This window comes from Mus pahari, chromosome 20, assembly GCF_900095145.1.
Source record: "Mus pahari chromosome 20, PAHARI_EIJ_v1.1, whole genome shotgun sequence".
Classification (NCBI taxonomy): Eukaryota; Metazoa; Chordata; class Mammalia; order Rodentia; family Muridae; genus Mus; species Mus pahari.
The window spans coordinates 32,923,711-32,941,675 of NC_034609.1; the positions used below are offsets into that span (position 1 = coordinate 32,923,711).

The window sequence follows — 17,965 nt, forward strand, 5'->3', positions numbered from 1 at the left end:
TGGGAGGCTGGGCTTTGTACACATGTAATCCCTGCACTTGGGAGGCTGGGCTTAGTGTACACATGTAATCCCTGCACTTGGGAGGCTGGGCTTTGTACACATGTAACCCTGCACTTGGGAGGCTGGGCTTAGTGTACACTTATAATCCCTGCACTTGGGAGGCTGGGCTTTGCACACATGTAATCCCTGCACTTGGGAGGCTGGGCTTTGCACACATGTAATCCCTGCACTTGGGAGGCTGGGCTTAGTGTACACATGTAACCCTGCACTTGGGAGGCAGAAAGGCTGACCTCAGTGAACTCAAGGCAGCCCGGTCTACATAGCAAGTTCCAGAATTGTGGCTTAAGAGGAATTCAAATGGGAAAATTTCCCAAAACAAAATTCTTCTCAAAATACTATAGTAAGCTCCCTGTACAGTATCACAGTGTGTTTCACAAAAGAAGTACTATGCAACTGCTGTAGTATAGCGGAACCTCCATCCATCTTGTCATTCACAGCTCTCAAAGACTTCAGCTGACCTGAGTAAAATGGCTGCTATTTACCTGGTGGACGTGGACCACACGCCGGTTTACACACAGTATTTTGACATCAGTTACATTCCCTCTACCGTATTTTTCTTCAATGGACAGCACATGAAGGTGGATTATGGGTGAGTTAAGTTGGCCATTCATTCTTCAAAGCTGGTTTTCTCAAGGCAGGTTTGTGACTGTCATCTCCTCATTTGATGCTCTTTCGTGCAAAATGAGAGTGTTTTAAGTGTGACTGAAAGATTTTTAATTTCCAGCTTAAGTATGAAAAAAAAGCATAGCTTTTGAAAGACTAACTACCCATCCTTAAGGACAGAAAATATGGAATACCTATATTAGCTGAACATAAAATGTAAAACTTAACCAGAAGTCAGTTGCAACAAAATACCTAGTATTTGGGACTGGTATTGGCTCTTATGAAAGATATAATCCTGCCAGGGAGACACATTCTCTGTTGCCAAGTGTCTTCTGTCCCTCAGAGAATTCTGATGGCATTCTTCAGGCCTGCCTGTCAAAATAAGTCACATGATGTCTTCTGTATTGTCCTCCTCTCCATCCTGTTCACACTGTGATCTGAGTACCGTTGGCGGCACCCAGAATTGTGGTCCCTTCTTACTCTGGGGAGGCGTGTCCTGGAGAGTTTAATACTGATGCTTTGGAACTGCCGCTTATCCTCCTAGGACTCGGTTAGTACACTAGCTTATTACACCCTACTGCATGGAGTTCAGGACACAGTATCAAACTCCTTTAAAGTGTTTAATCTTTTAGCCCGGTAACTATGTTTCCAGGAGTTTAATAGTATGTTAAAGATGCATACTTTACAACTCTGAGGCAGATACTAGTTGTAAAATCATATTACTACATAGTTTGTGATGTAATTCTTACTATCTTAAAAAAAAAAGAAAAAAGAAACAGAACACTCCCCCACCCCACCCCCACACACAGACCTAGAAGAGTATACATCAAAAGGTGACTTCTTGCCTCACAACTGATTTTTGTTTCTCTTTTAAAACTTCTACAGCCAATACACTTGATGTTTAAAATAACTCATAAGGTTGTTTATTAATACCCACAACTCAGAAGGTCAGTGATGAGAACTGGAGAGGATGCAGTGAGCTAACGGACTTTTTTCAGAAACACTGAGTAAAGTCTGCCCACCCCAGTACTCAGGGAACGCCACATGATAGTGGTGTGGGAAGGGATGGAAAGGCAGGCTCCTTCCCGTACCCAGACCTCCACGTGGGGCCTCAAAGCCCTGGATGTTGTCCTGTGTCCTAGACCTGGGGAAGAGGCTGTGGTCAGGCTGTGCGTAGAGAGACAGGAAGGAAGGAAGAACCCACTGCTGCTGACCCTGCATCACACACCGGAAAGTTCTGACCATGGTTACTCTCCTCTGCTGCAGGTCTCCAGATCACACTAAATTCGTAGGAAGCTTCAAAACCAAACAAGACTTCATAGATTTGATTGAAGTCATCTACCGGGGAGCGATGAGGGGGAAACTTATTGTCCAGAGTCCTATTGATCCCAAGAACATACCCAAATATGACCTCCTCTATCAAGACATTTAACACACTCACTGCTGTTGGAGATGAGAGAAGCACAGGTTGAAACAGGGCCTGAACCCAGAGGGCCTGTGGTCTGGAGTCCCTCAGAGACATGTTCACCGCCTGAGGAAAGAGGTTTGCGGTGTCTATAATCAACAGCCCCTTTGCAGCAGCCCCAGCGCTCCAAGAATCGGGATGCCCGAGCGTCCCTTCCCTGAGAGCCTCACAGGAGTGAGGTGAGAGTCCGAGTGCTGCCTGTTTGTGACTTCCCTTTATCTTGACTTTTCCTCACCCCTTAAGGTCAAGCACCATCCTAGAAGTGCTCAGTTAGCCATGTGTGCACATCCTCCCCCATGTCTCTGTTCACTTGCGCCCCCTGCTCCCTCCTATCCCAGCTTCTCTTGGGCTAACTAATAATTAGGTGCAGGCGAGTTCATTGTTTCCTCAAAGACTGAAAGCAGTACCCTGTCCACTGTTTATAGCCATCAGGCCATTAATTGCCAGGAGAAAAATGTGACTCTTTCCCATCCAGCACAGTTTGAGCTAAACAACAAGTTTGGGAAATAAGGGACCGAACTCCCCAGAAAGCACTGCCACCACCTATTACCTCAAGGACTAAAGACCAAAAGGATGTCAGATTGCTAAGGGGGAAACGCCTTGAGGGGTTTGCAATTCATCCAAGGGCTTTTGAAGAATGTGACCCAACCTCAGGAAACTTGTGTTTCTCCTAAGCCTTATGAGAGTGGTTGTCCCTGTCATTCTGGAATGAGAGAGCAGGCACAGAGCTGGGCAGCAAGGAACTTGTTGCCAGCAGAGGCCCAGGTGTGCAGGAGCCCCCCCCCCCCCCACACACACACACACACATCGGCTGCTTATTTCTAAGCTTGGCCTCTAGGGGAAAGTGAAACCCTGGCCTGGTTCTCACAGACGGGGCACAGAAAGAAGGTTGTTTGGGTTTTCTGTGTCCTCTGCCCAGAGCCGAGAGATGCTTCAGGGATGGCCAGAGAACCCCTTCCCATCATCTCCTTAGGATGCTCGGGGCTATAGCAGCGCCCCCCCACACACACACACACACCCACACCCACACCCACACATGGATGAAAACTTTGAGATTCTAAGAGTCAGATCCCTAAGCTACTGAAGTTCTAGGTGTACGATAAACGATCCTCCACACCCCTAGGGTGGAATAAAAGGTCTGTCCAGCTCACTGTCGGCCGGGTCTTCTGTCCGTCAAGCTAGGCACTCAGGTGCAAGCAAGAGCTCAAATCTTGCACAGGGCAAATACCATCGGCTTCCTTCCTTAGGGGTAGGTGAGGATTGGGTGGGAGGGGCTGTAGTCTGGATTCATGTTTTAGCTCCTATGTTGGTTACTTGCCCTTCCACAGTCCTTATTAAACATGTGTTGTATACCCTGTCCAGTACTAGAAACCATGCAGCTGTGACTCCTGGACAGAGAGCGGTCTCTGAGGGGAGAAAAGGAGGCCCTTGTACAGAAAGGGAGAAGCATTGGCGGGGAGGGGAGCGGAGTAATGGAGGGAGGGCCTGAAGGGCTCTGATTTTTCTATAGTAGTGGCCTGCCACCTGCTGTCAGGTGCTGTGTGAGTGTGTGACAGTGCTGTCTCACTTTCTGGCTGGTATCTCCCTGGATCCCATAGATCTACCCTGGGGAGATACACCAGTGACTCTCAAGATGCTATTATCTTGGAGGTAGAAGGCATGTGACTTGTCTAGACCCCCAGAGCAGGGTGAGATTCTCCACTATGGAAGAAGAGCCACTGAAGAGCCCCCAACTCTGCCGAGTCCCTGAGCATTCTAGCCATGGGACTCTACAGAGTCTCTAGGGTCATCCCTAATGGATGGGTAATGACTAGAGAGCTTACATCACTGAGCAAGTCTGGGCTGAGCTGTTGGAAGACCATTAAGCCCACAGTGCTTAATGCCTGCGTGTGCTGCCTGCGTGTGCTGTTTGAGTTTCTGGCAGAGGGAAGCACAGACAGAAGAGCCTCTGTCACAACTCTGTCCCACTCTGAGCTCACACTCCCCATGGGCTTTCCTTGCCCACTCCAGAGGAATGACATCATGTGAGAAGAGCCAGAGGTTGCATTCACACCGACCCAGGATCAAGGAAGGGTCACCGTGATCTCCCAGAGACCTGCCTCTTGCAAACTCGATTGCTGTTACAGTCTGTAACACCCTAGGGGTTTCCTGGTTTGTCAGGATGTCCCCATTTTTCTAGCAGACCATACTTCTCGGCTGCCCAGTACTGTGAGAGAATAACAGCCACAGAGTACAGAGAGTCCAAAGATGGGGCCGAAGCACATTTTTTATTGTTGACTGAGCAATTTGGGGCTAGCACCCCTCAGCGTATAGCCCAAGCCTTCCACTTCCCCCTCTTCCATGGCTCCCAGCCTGCCCTGCTGTGTGCAAACTTCCAGTGAACCCTAACTAGTTCTTGGCCATGGTTTCCTGAACCCAGTCCTTCAGGTCGGTCGCCCTCACGTACACACCGTACTCAGCGACGGCACAGCTCTTGTCAAAGCTCAGGATCCCAGCTGCGTACCAGGTGTCCTCCTCCATGTCGTGAATGGCAAAGGCACTGCCGGCGTCACCGTAGCAGGTGTCTTCCTGGTACTTGGTGAGGCCAGCACAGAAGGTATGCTTGTTCAAGATAGGCTGTACCCCAACAGGACTCGTAAAGTTTTTCTTCTCAGGCACTGTACTATTCTCATAGTGCACCACACACTTGTCCTGGTCGGCCACAGGCAGCATAACATACTTGAGACGATCTGGAAATCTAAAGTTGGTGTTCCGCCCCCAGCCAGACACGTAGCCCATGCGGCCTGGTGCTACATAGTCTTTGGAAGGCAGGCAGATAGGCATGACTCTCTCGGTGACAAGCACCCTCTGCTTGAGTTTGATTAGCCCGATATCCACCTCGAGGTGGTTGGGGTGGAGAAACACCTTCTCAATCTCCACCAGCTGGTTTCTCCCCACATAGAGCGTTAAGGTTGGGGCAATGTCCTTAGCTGACGCGGTCTCGCTGTGGTTCAAGAAGAGGTTTTTGGCCGTGGTCAGCAGCCACTGGTCACTGATCAACGTGGCCCCGGTGGTGAGTCCGTGGCGGGAGATCATCTTGGCCTGCCATGGAAAGCTGCCTTTGGCATCCATAGAGCCACCGATGATGCGCTGCACCTGGTCCACAGGGTGCTTGGGCTTCCCACACACTACAGAGGGAGGGAGGGGTATGAGCAGCAGTCCAGAGCAGGCCCCACCTACAGAGCCCTGGAAGCATCGGCCACCGCTGCTTCCACACCCAACAGTGAGCCTGTGAACACTCAGCCCTTACCACCGGCTCCTCCTCACACTTCTGGTATTTACACACTAAGTGGCTAAGTTTTTAAAACTCCTGGCTGACAAGCTTCTATATAAATATATTTATACCTACATACATATGTAAACATCACCACACACTCAAATTCCACAATTCTCTAAAAGTCAATGAAAGGGCTGGAAGCTGTGTGTGCATTTCATTCTTAGACAAAGATGGCCCTGCAGCAGCACCGGCAGAAACACAGATTTTATGGATGTAAAAACAAATAACCCAAACCCCATAGCTAAAGTTGGGCAGAAGAGAGGTGAACTACAGAACATGGGAGTCCCAGTTGTCCCCAGTTCCTGCCTTAGCCCTCGTGGGTTCAGCTTCCATTGTTTCCTCCCTGGCCGGGACCTTCCTGGGGTGTGTCCTCTCTCCCTTCAACCAAGGCTCCGTGAGCAGGTGGTTCTGGATGGAGAGCATCTCCATGGGAAGCAGCTAACTCCGCCAAACCACCTTAGCCTAAATGAGCATGGCACTGAGCTATCGGGGGGGGGGGGGATCCTGTCCCTCCTCTGCCAGCTCTGGTTCTCTCTGACCCAGGACACACAAGGGGAACACAGCCACATCTTAGCCCCGTGCTCTGAGACCTCAGGACCCACCTGCCTCACATTCGGGGAGTTTCTCTCCAGCGGCTGTGTTCACCCATTGCTTCTCACTGTTTAAGGTGTACACCCCTGAAACAAAAGAAGATGAGATCAGAGAAAATGAATCTGACCTGGGGATTAAAGAGTTGGGCAGGAAGAAGTTAGAAACTGTCAGGCGTGTAGGCTGCAGGACGTCGTTGATAAAGACGACACCCCCAAGCAACAAGGGCCATGGGATTGTAGCCTCTTAACAAGACAAAACAGGAAGCTGAGACAAGTTAGTTTGGTGGAAGGACCACCACCAGGAGACGGGAACTTAATTCGAATCTTATGTCCCTGGTTTGAGGCAGTACTTGAGAAGTTTCTGGCCAGGTACCCCAGCCCCACCCATCATGGGAACATCAAACAGGGCCAGGGGTGTAGGCAGAGGGATGATTGTCCTGGCCTTACCATCTCCTTCTGTCCGTAGTCTGTAGAACTGTCGGCAGCGATAGCGAACCAAGTGCTCCACATAGCCGTTTGCAATCTCTGGGGGCTTCGGGCAGCTGTCATCTGTCGAGAAAAAGAAGCCAGAAAAAGGCTGTGGGTGCTCAGATGGCTCCCTATGAAACGTCAGCAGACAGAGCTGCCCTGAGCACCAGACTCCCTTGCACCCAAGTGGAAGCTGAGGAAGGGAGGCCCCGAAGATCTAGGCGAGAAGAGAATCTGGGTCTTCCTTAATATAGTGCGGGACTGATGTGGCCAGACTGGGACTCAGCTGAGCTGGGGCGCGCAGCTCCCGGGGAACCCCAGAGACTCACCTTCAAAGTCCATGGCATCATTGCTCAACTCCACAGCAAAAAGCTGACCCCAGAGCAGAAGACTGACAATAGCTCCCAGGGCTCTGTAGAAAAGTGGCAAGAAGGAGTGGGGTTGGTCTCCTTGCACATGTGGTCTCCTTGCCTGCATACATGTACAACACACACACACACACACACACACACACACACACACACACACACACTTTACATTAAGCAGATCGTAAAGGAAGAGAACGAGACGCTAAAACCAAACAACTGCTTCCTACCCACCTCACCCAGGCTTCAGCAAATTCCAGATGCACAACAAGAAGGGAAATTTGTAGAAGCTTAGAAAGGGACCACTGTGACAGAGAAAGGAAAGCACCACCAGTGTGGTAACATATGTGCCATCCTAGCTCTCCACACTCTGGCGCAGAGGCAGGAGGATCGGGGCTTTGACCACAGCCAGTGCTGTGCCTGTCTCAAAAAAGCTGAGAGATGGGAGCTGGAGAGATGGCTCAGTGGTTAAGAGCACTGACTGCTCTTCCAAAGGTCCTGAGTTCAAATCCCAGCAACCACATGGTGGCTCACAACAATCCATAATGAGATCTGACAACCTCTTCTGGTGCATCTGAAGACAGCTACAGTGTAATTAGATATAATAATAAATAAATCTTAAAAAAAAAAAAAAGCTGAGAGATGGGAGGCAGGAAAAGAGTGGAGTGGAGAGGAGGCCCAGGGCAAGGTGGTGATCCCTGAGGCCCTGCAAGGGGAAGCAGCCTCTGCTCCCATCCATTAAGTACCGGGCTGTGAAGACACTGTTAGGACACTGTAGCTCATTTCAACATGATGGCTATAGTTTATTTTGCTATTCTCACTTTTGGAAATTTCCCATAATAAAAAGGTTGTTTTGATGTGTAATTTGTCATAGTCGCTGTTGTTGTTCTTAAGTCATGGTCCCATTCTTTGCCCAGGCTTGTCACAAACTCCTGAACTCCCAGACTCACCCTGCCTCAGCTTCTAGAATCCCTGGGATTGCACCATCATACATACATACATACATACATACATACATACATACATACATACATACATATCATATGTGGTTGTTCCTATTACTTCATATATTTGCCTTTAAAGGATTGCATATCAAACCCAAGAATGGCAGCAAGCTGTCTTCCTAACCATATGACTATGGCCATCATTGGTACACAGACCACACTTAAGTGCTACCCAGTTCCCTGCAGATGCTGGCCAGTCAGGACGTTCTGAACACTGTGCTTCTGGTCTTTTTGCTACCTTAAGAGTCTTTCTATTTTGATTTTTAAAAAAGTGGTCACCTTGATGTGTCACTAAAATCTGTGACTATTCTAGGCACATCCTGCCTTTGACATGTTAGCATAACAAGATTCACACTCAAAGTGCATAGTCAAGTTACAAGACCAAATATCTCCTAATGAATTAGGTAAGTTTACAGTTCTGTGTCGCGCTGCATTCACAGTTGTCCTCAGCTGCGTGCGGCCCGCAGGCTGTAGGCTTAACTCCCACAGAAGGATAGCTCACCAGCCTGGTTCCTGCATCCCATCTTCTCACCTCTCCCCATAGACTTATACACGGTGTGCTCAAAGTGGGAAGTGTGGACTGTGGACTCACCTCATCGTGGGGCTCTCTTGCCTCTCTCTGGAAGGGCTGGGCTGTGCTGACTCCGGCCGAGCACTTTATGCCTCAGGGGTTTTACCCCACCTCCTCCTCCTCCTCCTCCTCTTCCTCCTTCTCCTCCTCCTCCTCCTCCTTTTCTGTGTTTGCACAACGTCTCGGCCTTGCTAAGGTCACTGGCTGTTCCAGTAACCAAACCACAAAGCAAACCCCTGTCAAAAGCCGAGCTCTTGCTTCATACTTGGCTCTCTGCAGTGTTATTTTACAAATCATGAAGAAATCTAGCAACTTTATGACCCCTCCCACCCACCACAATGGTGGGTAACCCCTAGAGAGTGGGATGGGGAATAGGGGCAGTTAATCTGACACTTAATTGGGAGAGGGTGTTGGTTAGACCTTTTAAATTATTATTTCAATGCCCTTTTAGACACCCTTGTGATCCAGCCTTAGCTGGGACTATAAAGAAAATGTTTCCTTTTCTCAACCATGCTGCCTAAGTGTGGCCATCTCTGAGTGTGGAGAGCTCTGGAACTTGCAACCAGCAGACTGGGTTTACTGGGTCTTAGTCCATTGCTTTTTAATCTCAGAGTGCCTAAAGCTATAGTGTAGACCAACATGGGACCCTTGTACTAGCTCTTTTCTCTGGAGTTTTCAGTGCTGAGAAAAGCTTATGTTGGAACCATTTTCAAATCGAGTGTAGACATTTCTGCAGTCTCATTCAGAGAGCAGTAAACAGAAATCGGTTCCATTTCGCAGTTGCCCGCACCCACCCATGAGGACATCCTGTTGCTAAAAGTGTTCCAACTTGAAATCAGTGAAATGAGCCTGCTGTGTCTCTTCTAATTGTTCTTAGTGGAAAATCACATCACATGGTTAATGTAGACACAGGGCAAACTCAGTGGCAGGACATTCTGTAGTTTCACAGTCCGGTAGCTAGTCCAAATGGGCATCTGAGAAAAAGATCAGTGTTTTCAGCCAAATACCTGTCCTGGCATGTTATTCACTTAAACATAGCAACTCAATCTAAATGGCTTCACTCGTTTTAAAAATTTTGTTTCTAAATTAGATCTTATCACAGAATCACTTGGGCTGTTCATAGTGGCACTGGTGTAGATCAACTGGGAAGAGCCCAGATCCCTGTCAACAGGAGACTGGTAACTAGTGTGCTTCGTGGTCACTCGATGGGATATTGCACGGCCGTGCAAACGCTTGGACACCAGAGAACAGGGATGATATCACAGTTCTGAAAAGAAAGGACACAGTTGCAGAGGAGAGCAGCCGGAAGTGCACTGCTCTGACAGAGCTCAAAGCCAAGCCCAGTTTGTTAAAGAACACCCAACTCACAAACAACAGCAAGACAATGAAAAGACAGGCTTAGTGGATAAGAGCACTTGCTGTTCTTCCAGAGAAACTGGGTTCACTTCCCAGCATCAGATGGCTTACAATAGCTTGTGGTTCCAGCTCCAGGGCATCCAGTGCCTCTGAACTCACACACACACACACACACACACACACACACACACACACACACACACACACACCGGCATGTAAAAACAATAGAAGTAAAAAAGAAGATGCAAAATTCACAGAAAGGGAGAGAATGTTTGCTCTACTGATAAAGGCTTAATATCCCAAATATCTGAAGGCCTCCAGAAAAATAATAAGATGACAAATAACACAGTAAAAATATGAGCAAAAGATCACAGCATTCGAGGCCAGCCTGGTCTACAAAATGAGTTCCAGGACAGCCAAGGCTACACAGAGGAACCCTGTCTCGGAAAAGAAAAAAAAAAGATCACAGCATTTAGGAGGCTGAGGCCCAGGCTGTAGAGCAGGAGCCTGGCTGGGCAAAAAATATAAATAAAGGATTTGAATAGATAATCCTTTAAAAGACACACATGTGCCAAAGAACACATGTGTGCATGTAAAACAAGCATTGGGGAACACTGGAGAAACTGGAATCTTCACGCACTGTGGTAGGAATATAGAATGGTCCAAGCTCCACAGCACGGCTCGATGGTCTATCCAAAAGCTGGTACCAGAATTACTGTATCCCAGCAATTCCACCTATAGGTGTGTCGTTCAACAGTTTCCTCCCAAAGAGAAACATTCCCTACAGCAAGGAAGCTCCTTAGGTAGGAAGGGAAACAACTCAAAATAGTTTCAGGAAGTTCCTGAAATTGAACACACTCTCTAGGCCTATCCCTCCCAGAGTAAGTAATAAAGCTGAAAAAAAGCAAACAAACAAACAAAAAACAAAAACAACAACAAAAAGACTCGGACAAGTTAAGCATCAAAGAAGACTCTTAGACCAGTTGTCTGGAAGCAGCAGCAGCAGCCAGCCAAGCTGCCTGGAAGGGGTTTAAGATCGGGGTCACTTGGAAAGGTCAAGTTTGGTGGTGTCTGTACTTTGGTCTGTTATGAGATCCCACTCTGATATGAGTAGACGTGTGTATTGCATCTCATTTTGTGTCTTGTTTGCCCCATACATTATTTGGTTTATTCGTTTTTACTTATGTGAATGTGTTGCATACTGCATGTTGTTAAACTTGTAAACATGGAGGTTTTAATGGTTTCTCCATATTGACTTCAGTTCCAACAGCATTCACTGAACACAGTCCATGCAACTTCCAAAACTGGCTTGTCTCCTTTTCTCAAGTTCTATTACTAGGTGCAGTCAATTATTGACTTATTATTGCATCTTCCATTGGAATTGGAATGTTCTTACTTATCCCTAGTAATCCTTTGTGCCCCAAGTCTCTCAGGATGTGATGGCTTTCTTTTGTACTTCATCTTTTCTATTTACCTATAGAACTTGCCTATCCTTTGCTTTTAACTACAGTATTTGCTTCATTTATATTTAGTGTAATTATAGGTATGGTTGGTTTTAAGTATACCATTGCTCTATTTGTTTGATTTTTTTTTTAATCCACAACTTCTATTTTCCCGATTTCTCTGCTCCTACCTTATTACATTACTCGGTTGTTGGTGTTTTGAGTTGGGTTTTGGTGAGGGTACTTTTGTAATCTCTCACTCTGTAGCTCAGGTGCTCCAGAATTCATTAAGTAGCCCATCAAGTTGTGTCAATCCTCCTGCCTCTGCTCCCAAGTTTTGGATTACAGGCATGAGCCACCACACCTGTTTGAATTACTCAGTTTCTGTATTACTTGGTTTTTTTTTGTTGTTGTTGTTGTTTCATTTTGCTATGTTAGGTTTTGTAGGGGATGTTGTGGTCATGTGTGTTAAATTCTATTTCATGTATTATGTGTGTGGGTGGGGCAGGGAGGCATGTACACAACTATGTCACAGTGCACATGTGGAGGTCAGAGGAAAACCTTGGCAGTCGGAGCCCACCTTCCACCATGGGTTCCAGGGACTGTGCTCGGGTTGTCAGGGTTGAATGGCAAGTACTTTTTAACCATGCAAACATGGCCCATACTCAGTTTTTAAAAAGATTTTTACTGAGGGGTGGGGAGGAGAATTACTGAAGAAAGTGCTTGTGACAGAAGCTTGAAGACTACAGTGAGGAGATCCAGCACCTCATCAATGTCAGGCAGCCGTGGGCCCTTCCTGTGATCCTAGCCCTCAGGAGGCAGAGACAGGATAGATCCATGGAACAAGTCATCTAGCTAGACTGGCTGGAAATTCTGGGCTTGAGCCAGAGACTCCACCTCAGTACAGACAGTATGTACCGATCAACAAAGACATCCAGTGTCGTCTTCAGCCTCGAGCATATTCTCTCTCTCTCTCTCTCACTCTCTCTCTCTCTCTCTCTCTCTCTCTCTCTCTCTCTCTCTCTCTTTCAGATTTGTGCACCCACATACATGCAAGCATACATACAGTAAAAGATTAAGATATTGTACTAGTTTTGACAAGATGAATTTCAAGCTTAAAAGTAGTACATTATGAATTTGGACTTTTAATAAAACTTGTTGGTTTTTTTTTTTTTTGTATTTGGAAGAATTCTTTTTGAGATAGGGTCTCACACCAGTTAGCCTGGAACTCACAGAGAGCCATCCACCTGCCTCTGCCTCCCTAGTGCTGGATCTAAAGGTGTGCAACATTTAAAACGTTTGGCAACATTTAAAATACTTTGTCCTCTACTGGCTTTTTTTGTGTTGTGTTCCTACATAACTTTTCTCTTGGTCACCGTCATGATTTCAAAGTGATGTTTCTTCGCTTTTCACAGTCTGGGTTTGTGCCTTCACCACTTCTCAGATAACAAAAAAGACGTCACCGCGAAGGTGTTCTCTCTCCCCGCCTTCCATCCTTGGGTCATTTCTGTGTCTCCTACTTTAATGGTGTCATTGCTGAACACTTTCCAAATGCACACTCAATCCCAATGTTGCAGTCTGAATAAGAAATGTCCCCATAGTTCATGTATTTGAATACTTGTCTTTGGAGTTCGGGGGAGGGGAGTGGGGGGACACTGTGGAATTCCTAGAGATACAGCCTTGCTAGAGTAAGTATACACTGGGGATGGGCCTCACAGACTTAAAGACTCCCCCTACTTCCTGTGTGCGGTAGAAATGTGCTTGGCCAGCATCCTGTTCCTGCCAGCTGCTGCCGGGCTTCCTTACCATCATGCACCCCATCAGGAGCCATGAGCCCAAACAAACTCGGTTTGTTTCAGTTCTTCTGTCACGGTGTTTTATCACAGTAACAGCAACACAACTAATACAGACATTGGTATCAAGGTCGGGGTCTTCAGACTAAGGGGAAAAAAGGAAGCCATGAACTGGAAAGATAGCAAGAGGAAGGGGTCCATGGTGGAGGTCGGAGAGAGGAGCAGGAGGAAGGCAAATGGCGTAAAGTCACAGTAAAAGTAAAGACGGAAAAAGACTGGGGTTGTCGCCCCAAGGAATGTGACCGTGTTGGTTTTCTGGAGGAATGTGGAAGGGTTTGGAACTTTGGGCTAGAAAAGCCGCCGTTGATGCTATTACCATCTGATTAATGGGCCGTTCTGGTAGGATCCTGGAAGGAGACTGTGCCGAGAGGGGTGTAGATACTGAAGGCCTGCCTAGCTCCTGTGGTTTCCGAGGGGAGCAAGGACTTGATTAGCAGCCAGGCTAGAGGCCATTCCTGAGATACATTTGCAAAGAACTGACTTCCTCCTGCCAAGGCCCAGGAGCTCGCTTGAAGCTAAATTTAAAAGTAACTGACTAGCTGGGTATGGTGGCCCGTGCTTTTAATCCCTTCACTCAGAAGGCAGAGTAAGTGGATGATCTCTGTGAGTTCGAAACCAACCTGCTCTCCATGGAGAGCACCAGGACTGGCGAGCAGTTTTTAGAGTTACAGTAACACTCTCTTGCCTTTGACCTTTAACCTGTTTCTTACTGGGAAAGGCAGACTTTAATGAAAATTGTGTCGGAATTCACCTTTTTCCCATCTCTGCCGGTCTGACCTTGCCGGAAGGGGTTGGCTGGAGGGAGGGCTGTGTGTAGTTTGGCAGCCAACATCTTGGAAATTCCTCACTTATGCAATGTTTGGGTTGATGATTTGGGGGAGGAGGTTAATATTTTTGGAGACACTTTTTTTTTTAAAAGCTTGAAACTCTGGGTGCATATGGTGCAAATGTGGGCAAGTGTGTCTGCCAGCAGCCCAGGTGTGGGGGAATGGAATTGCAGGCAGTTGGAAGTATGGCTGGGAAGCAGAGCCTGTGTTCCCAGCAAGGCAGTGCCTCGTGGTCCCTGGAGCTGATCGCAGTGTTCTAGAAAGGGGTGTCATAACGGGGGCACCTGTTTAATTTGTTTACTGAGACAAGTTGCAATTCTGAGTAACATGCTCTGGGTCCCCGCACTCCTCTTTTGATCTGCTGGAAAGTCATGTGTACCCCAGGAAACATGGGGTTCTCGGTCCATGCTATGCATGAACATGTTGGCATTTGCTTATTCTCTGCCCTTGGTGTCTCCAGCAATGCCAGCACACAACTCCGGTCTGTTTGCTGAACCAAATGGAGGGTAAACAGAACCTCTGCCCTCAGTGTTTGCAGGGGGAGCAGAAATTATGCAAAACATGACCAAGTTGCTACCTGCTCTCTGCCTACACTACTGAAGGGCTGCTCCTTCCAGAACCACCCCACCAAGCCCTCACAGAAAAGGCAGTCACCACACAGAAATGGCGGGCCACATGTGAGTGTCCTTACCCTGGGCCAGGCACTTTTCTGTAAGGATTCTGAGCACCTACTGGTTGGGTTCTTCAACATCATTGAAGCAGGAGGTTCTATCATTTATCAAGCCTGTCTTTGCAACTGAGACCCAGGACTAGGAATTTGCTCAAAGTAACAAAGTTAGTAAGAAATGTAAGCAGGGAGATAGGTTCAAGATAGAGGCCAAGCCCACAATCACCCAGGGGTCCTGATCTATATGCTGACCTTCTCTGGAATAGGGGTCCTTCACACCACTGCCCCCTGTTCCTACCACACTCACGCCAGAGTCAGCAGGCGACAAAGCCTTTGATCCTGGGTGAAGGCATGGTTTACCCAGAACAACACTGGCCTGGCTGACAGCACCTCTCAGGAGCTATGGGGGTCTTGAGGAAATCTGTATGTCATATTAAAACTGTGAACATGGCAGGGACACCCAGCAGAGTAGAAGGAAGGTCTTAAGACACTGTCCCCCTTGTCCCCAAGGCTGGGAAAGCCAGCACTTTTCAGAAAGTGAGGCTCTGTCCCAGTTGGGGCTTCTCAGCCCAGGCCTCCAGAGACATCCAAGGACACTGGCAGAAAGGCAGTGACAGAACATGTAGACCATAGCTGGGAAGTACAGTATTAGGCAATAGCTCAAGGAAATGGCCTCATTGCATTCAGGCAACAGAATCTCTGAGGACCAACCAGATCCTGGGAGGAGCCACCCAGCCCTATCCCTTGACAGCTATCTCTAGCAGGGGTGAAATTAAAATAGAATTGAGCTTTTGAATTGAGCGTGGAGTCAGTCCAAGGAGTCAGGCACCACAGATACCTGGCAACCCAGAAGTGACTTTCCTCCCACGGTAGATCTCAGACTTCATCTCCTGCCATGGGTCTATAATCCATAGGACTCTTTGCCCCCACCCACCAAACCCACCCCCATTCGCGTGTGACTTCCCAGAGACCAAGAGCAGCAAAGTGTGGTTATCTCCATCCCCAACATGGAGCCCAGCCACTGAGAAGCAGGGTCTTACCAAGCAGGGAAGAATGTCAGAGCACAGCTCAACTCCATTTATGGACACATTTGTGTTTATTTTCAGTGGTTAGAGACTCACATAAAATTGAAATTCTGATCTCACCAGTCTGATATATTTTGGGTTCTAAGACTCAGGATCCACAACAGAAGGTTAAAAATCAGACTAAAGGGAGGCAGAGGCAGGCAGATCTCTAAGTTCAGGACTAGTCTGGTCTACATAGTTTCAGGCCACCTAAGTGAGATCCTGTCTCAAAAAAAAAAAAAAAAAAAACCTAAAGAGAAAAGAAAGGAAAGATTCATTTTTGGGTGATGATGGCACACACCTTTAAATCCCAACACATGGCAGGCAGATCTCTGTGAGTTTGAGGCCATCTTGGTCTACAGAGCAAATTCCAGAACAGCCAGGGCTACTCAGAGAACTCCTGTTTTTGAAAAACCAAAAAGAAGAGGAGGAAGAGGAAGAGGAGGAAAAGAAGAAAGAACAATTAACAAAACCAGACTCCACATCCAGAGTAACTGAAATTGCCGGGGCCAGGGCACTGCTCAGCGACCCTGACTGGAGCAGGAAGAGCCAGTTCTGATCCTTTGAACAGCCTTTCTCCTGGACCCAAGCCAGCAGGTCGACAAGACCTCTGCCCCCTTTTGGATTTCCTGTAGAGTACTCTCCAACTGGGGTTTTTCATACCCACAACCCCCATCCTGGTCATCTGAGGAATGTGAGTGACTGAGTTCCCTCCCACTCCTGAAGGTCCTGGCCCCCTGAGAGCTGACCCTGCTGTCCTTTCCCAGGTCCTTCCCAACCCTGCTGAAAGGTTGCTTTTGTGTGTGTGTCATTTCCCTGTCTTTCACAGCCCGGCTGGGTGCCACATCAGTTCATTCCCACTAGGCTTCCTCTGCATAGACAACTCTCAGCCAAGTCCCCTGGTCCAGGTGCGCCGGTTTTATTTCCCACCTATCTAGCCTCAAGTTTCTTACAGGAATGTCACCTGACTGCCAAGACTCACTCGACACAATAGAAGTCAAGACTAGGCGGTCAGTGATCCCTCGGCTCCCACTGAATTCTCTGGTGCACTAACCAAGATCCGTACCTGGAGGGAAAGGAGCCTGAAGCACGTCTCAGCAGAAAGCAAATAGCATCTCTTCTGGGCCAATTCACTGTTATGAGAGACCTCAACCCCTCTCCTTACTACCTGGGGTTAAGTTTGGCTGTGGGTGAAAGAAAATGGTTTACCACACAGCAATAGAGATGAGGGAGGAGATAGAGCTCCTACTGACAGTTCTGTGAAGCTCTTTCTGCCCCTGCCACTGTCATCTCTTAAGAGTGACCCTGATCCCCAGGGCTGAAGTAGATGCCAGAACTCCAGCCATGACATTAAGGTTTTAGCAGGAGACCTCCCTGAAAGACCACTCAGTGCCTTCACACTGGATGGAAGGGTCATATGACCAACCTCAGATAGCTCAGAGATCAGGAAATGAGTCTTCGATCCAGGAATCCAGAATGTCGAACTGACTACAGGACAGGTAGCCTCTCTCCAGGAGTTACTACTCTAGGCTAAAGGAGACTAGAGAGCTGGGGAAGGAGTGTGGGCCAGTAGGCGGCACCTGAATATGCCCACACATGAGAGATGTTCATCTTCTTAGATGTACTTATCTTAAATAACTATTAAATAGTTCAAGTTGTTAAGTGCTTAGAAATAAATCAAAGGGCTGGAGAGATGGCTCAGTGGTTAAGAACACTGGCTGCTCTTCTTGAGGTCCTGAGTTCAATTTCCAGCAACCACATGGTGGCTCACAACCATCTGCAATGAGATCTGAAGCCCTCTTCTGGTGTGTCTGAGATAGTGACAGTGTACTCACATACATAAAATAAAACTTAAAAAAAATGAAAGAAATCAAAATATAATATATAAACATATTTAAAGACTGACAGAGCGCTGGGCATGGTGGCACACGCCTTTAATCCCAGCACTTGGGAGGCAGAGGCAGGCGTATTTCTGAGTTCGAGGCCAGCCTGGTCTACAGAGTGAGTTCCAGGACAGCCAGGGCTATACAGAGAAACCCTGTCTAAAAAAAAGACTGACAGAGCAAACACACACAAGAAAAGACAGAATTCCCAAGTCTAGATTGGAGACTATGGGTATTATCCTATTTGTTTAGATTTCCTGCATGTTTAACATTTCTTACTAAACTCTACATTTGTTTTGGCTGCCCCCAGGCTCTCTCATGTGAGGCTGAGAGGCTCCTGGTGAGAGGCAGGGGCTCCAGGCAATGCAGAGGGCAGTGAATTGGATCCCTATATTCCTATCCATGGTGAGTTGTTGCAAGGCTTCCGTGTG

General features: G+C 47.6%; 2 protein-coding genes across 2 annotated transcripts in view; one reads left to right on the top strand and one right to left on the bottom strand.

Moving 5' to 3' along the window:
• The window catches only part of Txnl4b (thioredoxin like 4B), an 8,909-nt gene extending 5,412 nt beyond the window's left edge, over positions 1-3,497 (top strand). The window contains exons 3-4 of the mRNA XM_021220649.2: positions 498-649; positions 1,930-3,497. Of these exons, the coding sequence (XP_021076308.1) occupies positions 498-649; positions 1,930-2,095 (318 nt within the window). The 3' untranslated portion in view covers positions 2,096-3,497. The remainder of the gene's footprint in view (positions 1-497; positions 650-1,929) is intronic.
• An 877-nt stretch (positions 3,498-4,374) lies between these two features.
• On the bottom strand, positions 4,375-8,617 carry LOC110337596 (haptoglobin). Its single transcript, XM_021220595.2, has 5 exons — positions 8,464-8,617; positions 6,832-6,914; positions 6,482-6,583; positions 6,047-6,121; positions 4,375-5,295 (listed from the first exon to the last, which is right to left on the bottom strand). The coding sequence occupies exons 1-5, from the start codon at positions 8,466-8,468 to the stop codon at positions 4,517-4,519; spliced, it is 1,044 nt and encodes a 347-aa protein (XP_021076254.1). The 5' UTR covers positions 8,469-8,617; the 3' UTR covers positions 4,375-4,516.
• Between the last annotated feature and the right edge of the window lie 9,348 nt (positions 8,618-17,965).

Coding starts and splice junctions, on each gene's coding strand:
- LOC110337596 (XM_021220595.2), bottom strand. Junction 6,122..6,481: donor ACTACGGACAGAAGGAGATG/GTAAGGCCAGGA, acceptor CTTTTGTTTCAG/GGGTGTACACCTTAAACAGT. Junction 5,296..6,046: donor ACTCCCCGAATGTGAGGCAG/GTGGGTCCTGAG, acceptor CTCCCTCTGTAG/TGTGTGGGAAGCCCAAGCAC.